We start from the raw sequence: 17814 nt of genomic DNA, 5'->3' as shown, positions 1-17814 counted from the left end.
CTTTCCAGCTAGGTATGTGTGGCTCAGAGTATCTTTGCAGAACTCTGGAAACCCTTCCAGTATAATTACAGGAAGATAAATATGTACAAGCTCTAACGGCAGAAGTGGACGAATACTTTTAGCAAAGAAACGATTATTTTAACATATCGTGGTAGGAATGGTAATCGCACCAAGCTGCCTCACGTGCTCATTTAGGTATGACATGTACCCGGCTAAGTGAGGAAGGGTTCTATTTTAGTGTGACACAGTGTTAAGGAAGATAAGGCTTGAGATCGACCGTCCAATCACTAACTTTCATTTGGTGTATCGACTGAATTAGCATTCTGGCTAATAAAGCTATTTCAGTCTCTGGAGTGAGACATATAGTCTACTGCTCCGCAATAGGTGTGTAAAAACATAAAATCTTTTATGGTTACGTTCCGTAATGTAAGTTTGTTATCCATGCGAGTACCAGTTATTTGCATGGGCTGTACCGCGCATGGTGCCTTATGTTGTTCGCTAAACGTAGTGGAGACGCCATCTACTGGCAGGTGTGAATTTACGCTGCAGTATAACAATATTCAGATATTACATTTACATAAACTGTCCTGCATCTGGGGCAAATAGCAAGTTCAAAGACAATTAAAGCCTCTCGTGAGAGCACCACAAGAGAAACTTGTATCTGGGTTGCACTTTACCCTGGGAGAATTGAATTCAGTGAGGCAAAAACATTTGGCTGACCCCACCTCTGTAGCGTAGTCCATGGTTGGGGTATTTTTCAGTACAAGGTTTAACACAAGGTTGTTAGTTCTTCCACGCTTACTTTATTTTTTTTATTGTTTGGGAGAGCCTGTGTGGCGTGAATACTTCACAGGAAATTATCAGGGCTCGTCAGCACTTGGAAATTCTGGAGAGTAACAAATCTCCAACAGATGATCCACCAACCTATGCTATAGTACACTGACGTTTTGCAAGTCTCCGTTCTTTGCTAATTTTTCATCAAAAGACATATATCAGATGCTTTGAATGACAGCTGTTCAAATAACTACCTAATGAGCGGCTAACTTCATTTATTTCTTGATTGGAATGACAGGAGCATGTGCTTCTACTCACTGTCTCCCTTTGCTGATAATGCATTTTCCCCAGAGTTCGGGGTCTCAATGGGGGACTTAGGCTCAAAGGGGAATTTTAATAATGCGCTTTATTTTTCTCTCTCTACAGCCCAATATTTATGTGCCATACACCTTGATTGGTGCATTTTGACCCAGTGAACCATAGTCAAATAAAAACCTTACAATATCATGGGGTCGCTGTTCACGATAGTAGATATATATATAAATAATAGCCCAATCTATCCGAAATCGAGGCACGTATTATCGCATTACAGCCTGTAAATTTACTTTCAACCTGTTTCGCAGAATACCTCACCATGACGGAAATTTACCGTTTGGCTCAAAATGCAAGATAACTTCGTAACCACATTTGCAGGTTTTGTTGCTATTTGGCAAAACTCGAGCATTTATTTTGACTGGTTAGGCGAATAGCGGCATGTACACACGCCTTCTGCTGTTAGACTGACTCAGGGACATTTCTAGCTACTGAAAAGATCCTGGGCTAAGTCAAGTTTGCCTGGGGCTTGTCTTTTTTTGAAGGGAGATCGGCATCGGTTGGTTGGGGAGGTTATATCTACCTTTATAATAAATAAATATTATCACACCTTCAGACGCTGCAAGTCAACTTCCGCTCTGTTACACTGCCTGTTGTTTTGCTATAGCTTAAATACCTCCTTTTCCAGGTCGAAAATATTCGGGGCTGCTTATGATGGAACCTATACGACGCCACTGGACTGGTCTCTTAGCAAGGTGCATGGATTTCCATTACGTGACTCACATTTAAAACCCATAATGAGCTACTTACATGAATTTTCTTACCATAAACGTCACTGAAATTATGTTGTCTGGTCGCAAATAAATTGGAAGCTAGCGTACCCTTCAGTTATTCGCATGGGACGTTATTTAGCTGTTTATGTGGATGCTGCCATCCAGAGCATAGTAGCTGACTGGCTACATGGCTAATTTAATTTGGCATAAATTTCACGGATCTGCAGAAGGAGCCAGCTCAAACACAGAAGCAGGTGGTAGCCGGGTACGTCAATTTTACATTACCAGATTAATGTATAAATCGTTGAATTGTTAAATTAAAAGGATAAAACGTAATGGGCACTTGATATAGGCACATGCTGCAGTTGGCAAAAATAGGGTTTCAATAGTGTTCATGGGTATTCTACATTTTACAAAAGGCAGACACCGATTTCGCATTGTACAGATGTAGTTATAAGTTATATAATTGAGTTATATAACTCCTGCCCGGCAATGCCACTTGTCATAACAAAATAGATTGACTCGACCGTGCAGTACCTACGGTGTTAAAACGGCACACAATGCATAACTTCCTTCTCTTTAATCAGTGTGCAATATGCTGGTATTTGGAAAGGCTCGACTGAAAATAAAATATAAATTAACCTGCTGATCAGGTTGGGCGCTGAGTTTGACGTCACCTTCTAGCGCCTAACTGCTGCTCCTCTTAAAGCGACCACAACACAGATATCTTCGACATATTGACTTCTCAAAGGTATTTCATTTCCCCATCGTATCTAACGTTGATCGTAAAACAAGTCTCTCTAACAAGGCAACAGAGTGTCTTTAGTTTGGAAACCTTGTTAGAATGTTATAATTTGTTTATACTTGATGCTTTTTAGTTGATCTAACTACCTACCTAGTGCTAGCGCCCGGTTTGGACAGCATTACCAGCTAGCTGACAACAAACTTACTGCTAGCTATGATACTGGCTAGGTGGCTAGTTTGTTGTGGTCAATGTTTAAACCATAGACCAAATTTCGTGAAGAAGTTAAACGACCAAGCTAGCGAACCATTGTAGTAACAAGGCTGGATAACGTGTGATATTGAATGTCATGCAAGATGAATTTTGAGCTTACGTTGCAGCTGACCTATCTGTTTAACATGACCTGCTAGGGGCTTAGGTTACGATTTGATTGCAGCCGTTTTAATTCTGTGTGCCTACAGGGACAGTGTACAGTGCACATTTTAGATTAACAGTTAGAAGGGTTCCTGATCGGGCCTTGTTATGGCGCCACTAAGGAATTGTTTCAGTCTACTGTAGGTCTCTTCCCTGTCAATGCACTCGTTAAACTTGTCAAACACACGGATCTCAGTAATACTCAAACTTGAGGACATGCTGTACAGACAAACCACCTGTTCCAGGTATTTGCCCTTTTTCGTCAAATGTAACATTTAATGTAGGCTTTCCTCAGTGTTATAGTAGCAGTCACATAAGCCTATAAATTAAAAATGAATTAGAATTTGGAAATTAGACATTTTAGGTGGTTATAATTTTTACAAGGTGACAGTGTTTTCTGTTTGTAATTCCTCTTTTCCAGTTGCCAGAGGGATCCTGGGAGAAAGCATTAATGACAATCCCCACAAAAAATCAATGCCATCAGAAAAAATTGCTGACATGGCCGATATGCACATCATTAAAACTGTACATCATTTTTTGCCTCAGACTTCAGTAAAGTACTCTTCAGTAAGCACTTGTTAAGATGGTAGGAACTGTCGGATCTTTTTTAATGTGTCCCCCCAGTACACGCCTTGGGCAACACTTATTGCCTTGGCTGGAGTCCCACTGCAGCCAGACTGAGTGGCTCTAGACTTTGAGGCACTGACGTTCAGGTAGGTTGTTAACACACTCATGTCCTAGTGTGCGTTTGCATGAATGCCTATAACCCGATTCTCCTCCTGACTAATCTGTGAAAATTATGCATGAAAAATATGATTGTATTTGTAATTGCTTTTAGTGTTGCATTAGGCCAAATTCCAGGCCAATTCCAAGTATTGAAATGCAGTAGATATTAAACCACCGCACAAATGGTTTATTCACATGACTTTCCTTGCAAAGTTAAATATTATCCCAGATTTGCCAGATTTATCACACCATTACACTCTTGTTTTTCACATAGCAAAATAACCAGGATATTGAAGCATGATATATGGGGGAAAAACACAGACTGTGAAGAGTTTAGGACCAGGTTAAGTAGCAGGTAGCACTGTCATATTGAAGTGAAGTTGTGTCCACAGATAGCCTGCGTTCTGGGTGTTGAATAGGAATAGAATGTGCACGAATAGCTTTACAATCTCATGCCAAATCAAAGTATATGCTTTGTAATCTGGACTTGAAGTGAACTTTGTTCTCTCTCTGACTATTTATTTTCCAGGAGTACAGAATAGTTACCCAAGGGCTTCAGATCCATGACCTCAAAGAACAGGTAAGGACCTCCGATTTCAAAGTTAAATATTATTGCAATATTGTGCTGCTTTACAAATGTAAAATCAGGTTTATGTTGCAAAAATCCTTACGTTTCCTGCCATGGATAAAAGCTTGTGTTCATTAGTGCTTGTATTTCACCCGACTCTGAACTGTGAAAATGGGTTGTTTTTTTATAATAGAAGTGAAAAAAGACTGCAGTGCACTGCTAAAAACACTTGATATTGTAGCTGATAAGACATCCAAAATAAACCTAAAATTGACTGCTGTACCTCTGTGTGTTGGGTGCACCTTCACCATTACATGTTAATGCAGGCAATTACACAAAATCTTTAAGGTGTAGATATTATGTAATCCTGAAACAAGGTTATGTTACCTAGTGCTTCTTGTAACCATGTGAACACTGATTGCTCTATAATGCAAGTGCGGCAAAGCTGAATATGCTTTAAAAGGCTTCTGTAGTATAAAAAAGAACAATATTAATAAGTATACTTTCTAATGATGGTAATTTCTTCAACGGATCTTTTTTCTGTGTGTTTGAAAAGCATGTCACCCTCAGACATTAAGCATTGCACACTAACAAAATTAGTACTGTTGGATCTCCTATCCGAAGCTTTTTTGACAACTAGAAATATTATTGGGTGTAATCACACTGAAAACTTTGAAAGCTGCCTAAATGTTTGAGTAGTTTCCATAGCTGATGCTGTTGGTGTGTGCACTAATGTCGTTTTCATGGCTAATCTCACAGTGGACTTGCTACCTTCACACATCAAGTCCTGCAGAGGAGAGTGACCAGGAAAGAGCAACCGGGTATGACTGAGAAATTAAATGAAGATATTCACTTGTGATCCCTTGTGCAGGAGTTAGAATGAGCCCAAGTGGTGTAGCTGGCCATATACTAATTTAATGCTGTATGCTAATTCATAAAATTAGCCTGTACAATTCATGAGGAGATGGATCTGAAGTGTGTGCCTTGTCCTCCAGTGCTATCCCGCAATGCAGCGCGTGAGAGTGGTGGTGGTGGGGGCGGGTGTGGTCGGCCTGTCCACGGCAGTCTGCATTGCTGAGGGCCTTCCTCACTGCTCCGTCACTGTGCTGGCCGACAGATTCAGCCCTGACACCACCAGCGACGTTGCCGCCGGCATCATAATGGGCGGAGAGCTTCCTGGTGAGGGGGGGGTGGAATCTGCAGGGGGGCACCCCATTTCTCTTTGCTACAGTGTCACTGAGCATGCTCAGAGCTTCACAACATTCCCTGACAGGTGGAACATGCTACATTCTCTCTCTCTGTAAAAACGTGATTGCATGTTCTGTAAGGAAAACATTTTCTTGTGGAAAAAGGGACTGTCTTTCTCCTTGTTTTTCCACTGTCAGTAAATGTTTTTCTGATCAACAGCTAAAAAGTAGGTAACTGGAGGGGAATCAAAACTTTCTACAAACCTGAACAGTGTAGCATAGTGGTTAAGGAGCAGGACTCGTAACCGAAAGGTTGCCGGTTCGATCCCCGCTGGAACACTGCTGCTGTACCCTTGGGCAAGGTACTTAACCCACAGTTGCCTCAGTAAATATCCAGCTGTATAAATGGATAACATTGTAAAGAACTGTAACCTACGTAAGTCGCTTTGGATAAAAGCGTCTGCCAAATGAATAAATGTAAATGTAAAATAAACATAGTGTGACATCTGCTGACATGAAACACCCCTCTCATCGTGTCACAGCTGTTCGTACATGAGCTCAGCATAAAACCTGTTAACAACAGGTGCTGCACTGGATGTCTTGGGTAATAAAAGCAGGCGGTGCAGTATGCTGGTATAATAATATGTAATAATATGTAATAATATGTAATAATACTGAGCTCCTGCAGTAACGTGTTACAGTGCAGTGTAACGCCTGTAACGTTGCGGCCCCTCCCTTCAGGCATTCCCCAGGAGCAGCAGCGGCGCTGGTTTAAGGACACCTTCGACCACCTGCTGGCCATCGCGGAGTCCCCGCAGGCCCCCGAGGCGGGCGTCTTCTTCCTCTCAGGGTAACCCTCCGAAATACTGCACCCTCTTCAGGGGGGGTTAACGGCGCGGCTCTGTGAGTCACAGAGGGGCCTTCTGAGAGGGGCTGTCAGAGTACGGTACCCTATGCATTATTCTGACCTACTGAGTCCCACTCATACTCACATGTAATGCAATTACAGTTCCAGTCCTGCCGGTCACAGTTACCAGACAGTAGTTGCTTCACAGCTCAAGCACCAGGCTGTGTCACCCCGCCCCCAGAGGAGTAAAGGCTGTATGTAACCCTGAGTCAGTCTGACTGGAGTCTCTCTGAAGGTGTCAGATATTTCGGGAGACCCCCAGCAACCCCCGGCCCTTCTGGGCGGAGTACGTCCTGGGGTTTCGCTTCATGACGGACGCGGAGCTCAGACGGTTCCCGCAGCACAAGTTTGGCCACGCCTTCACCACCGTCAAGTGCGAGTGCCCCACCTACCTGCCCTGGCTGGAGAAAAGGTTTCCACCCCTTCCCTCCCTCTCTCTGTTACACTGTTACACCGCAAACACGGTCAGAATCAGGGTGTTCAGGGTAACACAGGTGAACATCAGGAAACCTAACGTTCTGCAAAATATTACGCATTAGTGATCAGTGCTGTCTTCCCAGCAACTCTCTCTCATATCATTATGCAGTTATGTAGGTATGTATCTGGGTTCACATATATATATATATATGCATGTGTGTAGGTGTGCGGTAACATACAGAAATGAAGTTAATTCATAAATGAAGTTTAGAACTTAAACGTGCATGCAGTAGTCTGCCTGCTCAGGTATGAGTGGAAGGCACTATAGAGAAACTTTCCTAGGGAAATGTCATTTGTATTGGCTTTGCTTTTTGTTGGCAAACCCCCTAATCCTCCATGTTCTTACTGCATTATGAATGATTTGTAATAGATCAGCCTGCACTGTGAATGCTTTGGCTGCAGCTGTAGATAAACAGCCCTGGTGGGCGGAGTCTGACGGGGGTCCCCGTTCGCAGGCTGAGGAGGGCGGGCGGCCAGCTCAAACCCGGGCACGTCACTGACCTCCAGGAGCTGTGCCACGCCTACGACGTCATCGTCAACTGCTCGGGCCTGGGCGCGAGGGCACTGGCAGGGGACACGCAGCTGCAGCCGGTGCGGGGCCAGATCCTGAGGGTGCACGCCCCCTGGCTGAAGAGCTTCATCCGCGACGGGGACGGCCACACCTACATCTACCCGGGGAGGGACAGCGTGACGCTGGGCGGCACGCGGCAGGCAGGGAACTGGCGGCTGGAGCCGGACGCGGCCGACAGCGAGGCCTTCATGGAGCGCTGCTGCCGGCTGGAGCCGTCGCTGCGCGGCTGTGTGCGCCTACGCGAGGCTGTGGGTCTCAGGCCCGGCAGAGCCTGCCCCCGCCTGGAGAGGGCGCTGCTGGGGCCGGCCGGCCGCCGGGTGCCCGTCGTGCACAACTACGGCCACGCGGGCTGGGGCGTGTCGCTCAGCTGGGGCACGGCGCTGGAAGCCCTGCGACTGGTGAGGGAGAGCCTGAGCGAGAGGCCCCCAGCAGCACGGCTCTGAACGACTCCTCCGGTGGACGCTGCCCGCTACTGCAGCCTGCAACTCCAAACTGCACCACCAGAGGGTGCTTTCAGACGTAGATGGCTAGAAATTGGGTCTCAAGAGTGGAAAGTTCACTAAATTCATGATTTTGGAATATTTTTCACACAGTAATACTTGTATGCTATTAATTTTTAGAATTTAACTTCTAATAAGACAGCAACTCCTGGGCTACAGTAAATACACAGGTGTACAATTTTTTTAAGTAACCGATAGATTATTCAAATCTGTTAAACATATGTAAATCTTATTGGATGTGGGTGTCCCTGTAATGTTTGTTCAACTGACTACAGCAGTGGTAATGAAAGATGTGTAAGGGTACTGAGCTAACAAAATGATTATATCTAAAATTACAGTGAAAATATGCCAGTGTACATAATTGATTATGATGTATTAGATGTAGATATTAAACACGTTCACAGATTTATTTTTTTAAATACATTTTTCTAAGATGTGCAGATCAGAAGTCCAAAATATTTTCAGCTATCTCCATCAGCGTGTGTTCGATTTTTTTCAGAATGTTCGATTTTCAGACATTGATGTGATACAATATGTTCATGATGGGTTTCATAATGGCTTCTGTTTTGGCAATAAGCTTAATAAAATGCAGTCACACATTCCATTGGTTTAACATCTTTTTGTTCCAAGAAACTGAAGTCATGTTTTTGCCTTCTCTCCCACCAATACATTTTAGCATTACTCGCCCCTGCATTTAGTTCAATGTTTACCTCATTCACTTGTATGAAAACTGGACCCAATAAGTGCTTGTCTTAGAATAGCTGTTTTAGGATAAACCTTCCTACCTCTCAGATATGATTAGGATATCTGAGTGAGGAAGACTGAGCTGTGCTGGCTGGGGCGATTCGGTCACAGTTAAACACAGATCACCCAACACATATTCCATACATCTAATCACAACACGTTCACACACAGTCTGACATCTGCATTTATGGTGTCTGCCATGGAAAGTATTTCATCCCCATCTTACACGCTGAGTCCCCAGGTCTCCGCCTGGCTCTCCCAGAACAGCGAGGGGCGTTTCGGGAATCTGTGCGGCACGACACCGTGGGTTGACGTGACGGCATTGAAAGGGGTTCCAGCGACCGCTGTACGCGCATACACAGCGGGGAGAGAGACGCACTGGCTCATGGGAAAGCTGCAGTCACGGATGCTCTCCATTGAGGTGGAGCTGGGTATTGCGTTCCCTCATTGTAGCCCTGTGTGGCTCATTCACAGCTCCCCCTGCTGGCCATAGACAGTCATTGCTGCTTCTCTACTGTATTTTTGGATTCTCTTCCAATACACATCCACATGGTCTCCTCTTGGACCCACATTGCTATCTTACAAAGTACAGACCGCTTTCCCCAAACCTAGAAACATTTCTACCAGGTCCAAAATCTTACATTTCCCCTGGAGACGTCTGGATTGGATTTTCTCTCAGACTGAGCAACAGCTCTATCTTTAAAACCGATCATGGATTTAAAAAAAAAAAAACAACACTATACACCTTGGTAAACATTTGTGTCCCCTCCATGAGAAAAGCCACCCACAAAAATATGGGTGTCCATTGGCAACCAGCTGGGAGAGGGAGGGGCCACAGCTGCAAGCCCCGCCCCTTCCTCTGATGTAACAGTCACGGCTGTATCAGCCAGCTGTGGGTGTCTTCCTCATCCTCGTCCTCCTCTTCCTCCTCCTCTTCCTCCACAGGCTCCTGGGTCTTGAGGGGTGTGTTCGGCGGGAATCTGGGGCGGTGCGGGGGCCGGGACACGGACCTGAGGCCGATTTTCCTCTTCAGGAGGTGGAACTGGTCCCTGACGAAGGCGTAGAAGTCGTACTCGTACTTCATGCGCTGGTAGAGCACCTGCAGGGCCTCCAGGGAGGGCGTGTGCTTCCGCACGGTGCCCGTCATGTTGCCCAGCTTCTTATACTCTGCAGAGACAGACACACAGAGGGCGCTGCTCAGGACCGGCGACCACACACACACACACACACTCACACACACACACTCACACACACAGGCATACCACACGCACACGCACACACACACATACACACACACACACATACTCACACACACACGCATACACACACACTCACACACACACTCGCATACACACACACACACACACAGTGCTAAAGTGCTAAAAATGGATAACAATACCAACTAAACTCAAACTCTTGCATGAGTGTGGCAGACACAGACCTCTGAAAGAACTTTGAAACACTGATAACCACACAACTGAACAATTATAGCAAACATTGACTGTATGCACAAGAACAGGACTACATTTACATTTACATTCATTCCTTTGGCAGACACTGACAAGTGAGGCAGAGTACAACACAAGCAAATAGCCACAAGTAATAGGGTAACTGCCATTAAATATAACTACTGACCACTATAACTAGACCGCAAGAGAAGGAGAGTAAGCTGAGAAGAGAACATCACAGCATTGAATCTAAATGAGCATCTTGAACATCAAATCTGTATAATTACTGCCCCCTAATGGGCACAATTGAACAATACAGATAAAACAAGTTCTGCGTCCTGAGGGTCGATGAACTGGTGATTTGGAAAAACTGATTCCAGCAGAATAGCCAGAGTTTACATGGAAAGAACAGACCCATCTTAATGGATAAAATGTTGTAATTCTTAATTCTTCTGAGTACGAGCGTGTCACTTGGCAGGGTCACACGCAAACTGTTTTCAGAGAGCGCTGGACACGTGAAATCCAACCCGGCCAACAGAAAGAGTTTCATGTCAAAACAGTCACCATGACAACATGCTTTCCATGTGGTCTGAGCTGAGCTCTGATGTGCAGGCTTCAGGGAAAGCATGAGGTCACCTGATTCCCTTCAACGTTGCGCTCACAGCATTGCCTTCTAAGAATAGTCTGTGCTGGCATCTTAAAATACCCATCTGTCTTCAGATTCTGAGTTAACACTAAGGAATGGCTTCTAATAAAACCACCCTCTGATTCAACTGCTGTAAGTCTGATGTTCTGATGCAGTTTCTCAAGGACACTAAACTCAACAATCTGCTCTCTAACCCCACCCAAAAACTATTTTTGTACTGAGATGTTAATTTATTGGCTGTTTTTTCTTAATAAAGACAGTTTATTTGCTAAACACATCCAAATACAGACTAACCTCATTCTAGCTCAGTGCACTCTAAACAAATGCCCATGAAAAGAAGGCAGCTCTTCCTCTAGGAAGCCATATGTGGGGTAAGCTGATCTTGCCCATACATCTAACGTAGAGCATTTCCTGCGCAAAACGCAGAACCTTGAATCCTAACAGAAAACCATCTTACTACTCTCAGAGTAGTCCTGAAAACATCCATTTGCATCTATCCATGATCTGATGCCTGTTAATGCCACAGGATTAGGACAACATGGAGATAAAGTGCCAGTCCCGGCCATATTGGTGACTCTGCGTCACCAATATGGCAGGGAAAACACTACCTTCTGCACCTGAGTAGTGGCTTCAAGCACCAGAGTTCAGAGGAATACTCCCAGTAATCAAAATATACCAAAAACCGCAATGCTACATTATGTGGCATATATTTCCAAGTACATCAGTTATTACTGAATTCATACCCATGTTGAGTGATGTATTTCAAAATCTGTAAAACTTAAATGATGTGTTAAATGATGTGCAATAGGAAGACAGGTGCACATTCAGTAAAATGTGCGGGGGGGTGTGTTGGTGTGGGGACAGCGGAGAGAGAGACAGCGAAGCGAGGGACAGTGGGGAAAAGGACAGCAGGGTCACCGGGGCTCTTGTAGATGCTGAGGACGTCGCTGAAGAAGTGCGGCAGCAGACGCTCCAGCAGCAGCAGCACGTCCTCCAGCTCCTCCAGGATCCCCACCAGCAGGTAGCTTTCCAGAACATTCTGCTTAGCCCGCTGCAGTGCCCACTCTCCCGGCTCCCTGCACACCACAAACGTAGGCATACACACTCACTTACAGCATTACTGAGAGAGCTACACACACACACTCACACACACGCATGCACACACACACTCACACAGCATCACTGAGAGAGCTACACACACGCACACCCACACACATACACACACACAGCGTCACTGAGAGAGCTACACACACTAACCTACAGCATCACTGAGAGAGCTACACACACTAACCTACAGCATCACTGAGAGAGCTACACACGCACGCATGCACACACACACTCACATCAGCACTGATACAGGCATACACACTCACATCAGCACTGATACAGGCATACACTCTCACATCAGCACTGATACAGGCATACACACTCACATCAGCACTGATACAGGCATACACTCTCACATCAGCACTGATACAGGCATACACACTCACATCAGCACTGATACAGGCATACACACTCACATCAGCACTGATACAGGCATACACACTAACTCTCGGCAGTCAACATGCTCAATGTCAGTGATACAATTATTCCTGATCCAGAAACACATACACACACCAAATAAAATCACACACTGCATCACTTACACAACTGCACGGACAACTGAGAGTGACCGCACTCATGTTCAGACACAGCATTAACTGAGCTTCATAGCATCAGGATAGAGTGATCTCATGCACTGTGAATAAGTTGAGTGTCATCTGAAGGATATACAGATTTGTGCAAGCTGTGTGGACCTGATCCCTGTGAGCAGCAGTGAGATCTAACCTGCACTGGGGGTGCTGTCCACAGAAATACGGGATGATGTAGAAGAGTCGGGGGTTGGAGCATTCTGGGTAATTCTCCAGGATGCAGACATTAATGTCCTGGGAAAAGACAACAGGTCCAGTGAGACAGAGAGCCTCACACCTACAGAGAGACCCCGTAACAAAAACACATCTACAGCAAAAAAAAGTTAAGAAAGAAAGACAAATGTTAGGAACAGATTCAAAATATGTCTTTGTCGTATGCAATATAATATAGTGCATATGTTAGAATAAATATATATAACAATAAATAATAAAGATATATTTATATAATTGAATAAATATGAATAAATACACATATTAATACACAGTGTACAATTCTATTCATATATGGTGAAATGTAATGTGAAATATTATACAATATATACTAAGACATAAGCTGTTCACATAATTCTACCATGTACTGACATACACTGTGTAGCTTCTTGATAGGGGAGGACAGAGGAAATACCAGGACCCAGGCCTATAATCCTTACAATAATATTTTTCATCTCTCCCTCCACCTTCAGCTGTCCTCAGTTACTGTGGAATTCCAGCCTTCCCATTGTTACATCATGGGCCAGATTTATTCCATCAGAGAGACACAAACAGGACCCTCCTGTTTCCCCTGACCACAGACGGAGAACCGCAGACTGTGACCAGGGCCACCACAGAGCCAATGGCAGATCTCATTTCCATGCGGTTAGTCTGACCGTTTTTCCGGTAATTCTTTTGTGGTTCTCTGTGACATAGACTCGTAATAACAAATAAACAGACAAGACCACATTTTTATTGTTGTGAAAATAAATAAAACGCACATGTTAAACATGCATGTATTTATGTAAAATTCAAAAAGTAACATTTTCTGGAATATTTGCCAAAATGTGTGTGTACACATAGCAATGTATTTATGTCTTATTTTAAATTTAATATACAGTACATATATTTTTCATACCGGTGATATTATTGATGTGAAGCCATTACCAACAACCCTTTTTTGCAGGGAAATAACACTTGCTGTAAGGATAAGTTGCCAAGCTGAGCAATGTATTGTGAAGAAGAAAGGGTGTCCCTCCTGACAGTTAAATTCTCTGGAGATTTCCAGTCCTGATCCTGCGAACTCAACACATAGATCTCAACTGTCAAACGAATACTTCTCTGCCTTTGTTTAAAGAAAAATGATGAGTTGTTGGGGTGGCTGTGCTGACTAAAGGTATGTTCTTCTCCACTTAGTCTTGGTAATGCACATAGAAGGGATTGGGAAACTCTGCTTAAAGCCTGTGTATCTGAGGTACGTTGTGTAAAAATCATTTCTGGGTGTAATTCCACACTGCAGTCACCAGGAGGCAGTGTTCACATATGCTTGCCCCTTGGGACCATAAAGCACTTCTGTGCTCTGAAGTAAGCTCCACACAGGTCCAGATTCCTTCAAACCTCAATGCAATGTGTCAACTTGAAGAAGCAGACTTAAGTGGGTGTTAATTTTTAAATTCCTCATGCAATATTTCTGTCATTTCTTCATGCTGATTACGGCAAACTGCAGGATACCTCTTCAGCTGTCAAAAAATGTCCTCTAAGGAACTGAACCACATTTACATTACAAGAAATACATGGATATAGATATTTATTTAATCTGCTGAAGGAAATGCACTCTGCTGCTCCACTGGTGGAAACACAGTTGCTCCCAGTCACGTTTCCCATGGATTCACAGGAACAGAAATCTGTGGCTTGTTTATTGGGCCTCCTCTACGCGCCAGCGAGGAAAAGGGGTCGATTCTCTTGGAAATGTCCTTCCATCACGCTAAAAACCGGCCGAGTGTGACAAGCCAAGGTGATATAAAACCGACAGACCTTCAGAGTCCAGCTCTAGCTGCGTGCTGTATGAAAACTTTCATTTCCCAGCTCCCACAGGGCCGGGGATGCAGACAGACAGCTCAGATGAGCATGAGAAATCCTGCTAAAAACTGTGTATATCTTACAGCCAATGTCACTGGCTCATCTTAGAGCAAGGACGTTAACACCAGGGCTGAATGTTTTACAGATATTGATATTTACTGCTTATGCTATGAGAGGAGACACAAACTGTATCCTGAAAAAGTCCTTGGCATGAATTTTAGAAGGGATAAACTGAAGTCAATAACTCAACAAAGGCAGTTTAACTTACCTTTCAAATAAGGGAGAGTTCCAAGGGGAAGCAAACTGAACAGTAAGCTGATAATCTTTCACTTTCCCCATTTCAGCGAAGTTCAGCACGATTCTGACTTCTAAACCAAAAATCCGCACACACCTGGCTTTCCTGCTTTGGTTCCCCTTCAGTTTCTTTGTGACTGCACTGGCCAAGAGGCAGGCCATGGTCATTTTCACATGAGTAATGACAACGCAGAAAATGAACTCATGGAAAGAGCTGGAACGTTCAGGTGACGCGATGTGAGGGAAACACAGTCCTCCAGGGGAGACCTGGTCTTTGTTAAGAGTTAAGAGGGTCCGAGCCCCCCGCCCCCCCCCCCCGATTCGCCACTCTAACTACACAGTGCGTCTGCAGCCACGTGTTAGCGATCGCTGCGCTTTCTACACTGTGGGTAACACAGCCGTGTAATCCGCTAGAGGTGGGTCTGTGAGAGCTTACGGATTTGTGCTCCTAGTAAGTTCGAAATCATTGAGCTGCAAACCGGAAATCCAGCCGAAGCATTTGATCACATTGCGGGGAAAAGAGTCACAGGCTGGCAGCAGGGGACGTTGTTGAACAGAGGGAAAAAATCTAAGTGTGCAAAACCATGTGCGTGATGACCTTGGGTCTTATCAGCGCCACAGTCAATCCCCTCTTCCACTATGAAACTTACTGAAAAAAAAACAACAGAGAAGTGAGTGAAAAGAGGCGATACAAGAACAAAGACTGTAAACACAAGATGTGCTACTCGCGCAGTGCCCATGGAGCCAGTGTTAGGATGCAGCTGGGAATAATGTCACTCTTATTTATACACACAATGTCTACCAGATGTGCAACCAGCCCTGTGGGCTCCAGAGGCTGGAGGGTCTTCCTAGTTCCCACCTTTAGTCGTCTGTGCTTTGGAAATTTCACTTTTTTTTGCATTATACCTGATACCCATTCATTGATGCTGCATGTTTCTCTGCGTCTTTTTCAAAGAGAGCCAGTCCCTCACTAAAAATCAGTCCAGCATCCTGTCTTGTTCAGTCTGAAGGCAGCGCCGGTGAAGGGAAGCTCGAACAGACCAACACAATCACTGAGAGTGTGGAAAATATGCCATATGGCACGATCGCACTTCCACTTTAGCTCAATTTTTGAAAAAAAAAAGAAAAAAAAAAACCCCAAAAGATCGTGCTATGCGATAATCAGCATTTGCTGAACAGCCTCAGAACATTTGCTGAACAGCCTGAGGTGTTCTTTAAGTCCCTGGTTTCACATTCTTGGACACACACATAAACGAGCAAAGCACTGCCATCATTACAAGCCTGAACGGTCTTACAGCAGATGTTTGTCGTTTACATGTCTGTCAGCTGTCACATCCGGCGTCCATCACAAACAGCCCGGGCAGATGCCTGTCACTCACAGGGCTGTCCTGGCTCTGTTTCCGCGGAGGTGCAGACCTGACAGGCGTCTGGCACAGGAGACCTTTTTCCTAAATCCCCACGCCCGTCACCATCAGATCACTGTAAACACTCATTACGAGCCTGAACCACTCTGGAAATAAACACATCCGCCCGCTGACAGATTCACACCCTCGGGGAAACTGCCAATATCTTCTTTTTAATATATCCAACTGTGCATTCTTCAGTAAAAATGTGAGGAAACACAGTCTGTGCTGTCTCAAATGATCTCTTATCAAACATGACATTCAGAACCACGAGACGTTTTTGGCTGAAAAAGCCACTTCTTAGCCCAACGCTGATGGTTCATCTTTGTGAAGCGTGTATAGCCAGCGGAAAACACGTGCTATGCGGGTAACAGTAACTGTAGCAGTAGTGAATTTAGTGTTGCAAGAATCTGTTATGAGACGCGTGACTCAAATCTATTATGAGACGCGTGACTCAAACAGCAGAGGACATGATTGAGTGATAAAGAGCTGAGCTGATCTTTCTGTGCTTTCATACACTTGACCACATCGTCTACAGAGGCGCACTGTGATTTAAAGAGGCTCATTAGCGCCCCCCACAGTCAGACAGCAGCACTGCTCCCCCGGGAGGTGATAGGCGAGTCAGACACAGGGGAGAGGGGGCGGAGCCTCACCAGGTAGCGCTCCTCGTCCTTCATGCCCGGCGTGCGGATCAGGTGGTTCTGCTCCCCGCGCCAGTCCCCGAAGCGGCGGAAGAAGTAGTTGGAGAGGAAGCGGTTGATGGGGTCGCGGATGATGTTGATGTAGACCGGCTGCTCTATCCTGAACCTGAGAGGGGAAATGCCTTGTTTATTACAGCAGAGACCTGCAATCAGACACCACTCCATCACAGGAGATTTACTGCAATCACAACCAGCCTTCCAGCCAAAGCCCCCTGGCAACAGTTACCTTTACAAAAAATGTGATATAAAAATATAGGAAGGAATAAGTACGGCAGAATATCTTCTACATGTAATAAAAACTAAATGCCACTTTCACATGCATGCACTTCATGTGACGGTACGAAATAACACATAATACACAAATATTACTTAATTACATAAATATGTATTTAATTACATATGCACTACGATATTTGCCAAAAAAATTCACATATGTTCCACTAACAGTTTATAGAGGCTGATCTGTCCAAAAAAAAAAAAAAAAGATGTGAATATCTTCCTGGGTGCAGGGAGACCCTTCTCATAAGGACTGCTTTAGAGGAAATGCACAGCGACCCTCTCTCCTCGGACTCCTACCTGGTGAAGTTGAGGAAGTGCACGTGTCGTGTGAACAGGAAGGGCTGGGGGATGTTGCTGATGTTCCTCATCAGGTCCACCTGGAAAACAGACACGCCCACTTTACCCCCGGGTACCCACCCTGCGACAGAGACACTGGGAGCCCAGGCTGTGTTACTACACCCTTATTACATTTCTATTACATCCTTATTATTCATCATTAGGCATTATTACATCGCCATAAACCCTTCACGCTGGACAGAAGAGGACCTCCAAATATAAAATGCAGATCTCTTAAAGAGCTCTCTTGTTTAGTTCATTCATTATTT

General features: G+C 44.7%; 2 protein-coding genes across 2 annotated transcripts in view; one reads left to right on the top strand and one right to left on the bottom strand.

Moving 5' to 3' along the window:
• The first annotated feature begins 3699 nt into the window (after positions 1-3699).
• On the top strand, positions 3700-7915 carry ddo (D-aspartate oxidase). Its single transcript, XM_036542041.1, has 7 exons — positions 3700-3728; positions 4271-4321; positions 5069-5130; positions 5305-5488; positions 6238-6346; positions 6639-6815; positions 7336-7915. The coding sequence occupies exons 4-7, from the start codon at positions 5317-5319 to the stop codon at positions 7892-7894; spliced, it is 1017 nt and encodes a 338-aa protein (XP_036397934.1). The 5' UTR covers positions 3700-3728; positions 4271-4321; positions 5069-5130; positions 5305-5316; the 3' UTR covers positions 7895-7915.
• A 1634-nt stretch (positions 7916-9549) lies between these two features.
• LOC118786743 (uronyl 2-sulfotransferase-like) overlaps positions 9550-17814 on the bottom strand; it is a 28303-nt gene continuing 20038 nt past the window's right edge. Inside the window, exons 4-8 of the mRNA XM_036542040.1 lie at positions 17507-17586; positions 16883-17036; positions 12620-12717; positions 11708-11865; positions 9550-9862 (exon numbers count right to left, since the gene is read on the bottom strand). Coding sequence (XP_036397933.1) covers positions 9567-9862; positions 11708-11865; positions 12620-12717; positions 16883-17036; positions 17507-17586 — 786 coding nt within the window. The 3' untranslated portion in view covers positions 9550-9566. The remainder of the gene's footprint in view (positions 9863-11707; positions 11866-12619; positions 12718-16882; positions 17037-17506; positions 17587-17814) is intronic.

Source organism: Megalops cyprinoides, chromosome 12, assembly GCF_013368585.1.
Source record: "Megalops cyprinoides isolate fMegCyp1 chromosome 12, fMegCyp1.pri, whole genome shotgun sequence".
NCBI classification, from domain to species: domain Eukaryota; kingdom Metazoa; phylum Chordata; class Actinopteri; order Elopiformes; family Megalopidae; genus Megalops; species Megalops cyprinoides.
The sequence above is the reverse complement of the archived record's forward strand: the minus strand, read 5'-3'. Positions and strand labels throughout refer to the sequence as shown.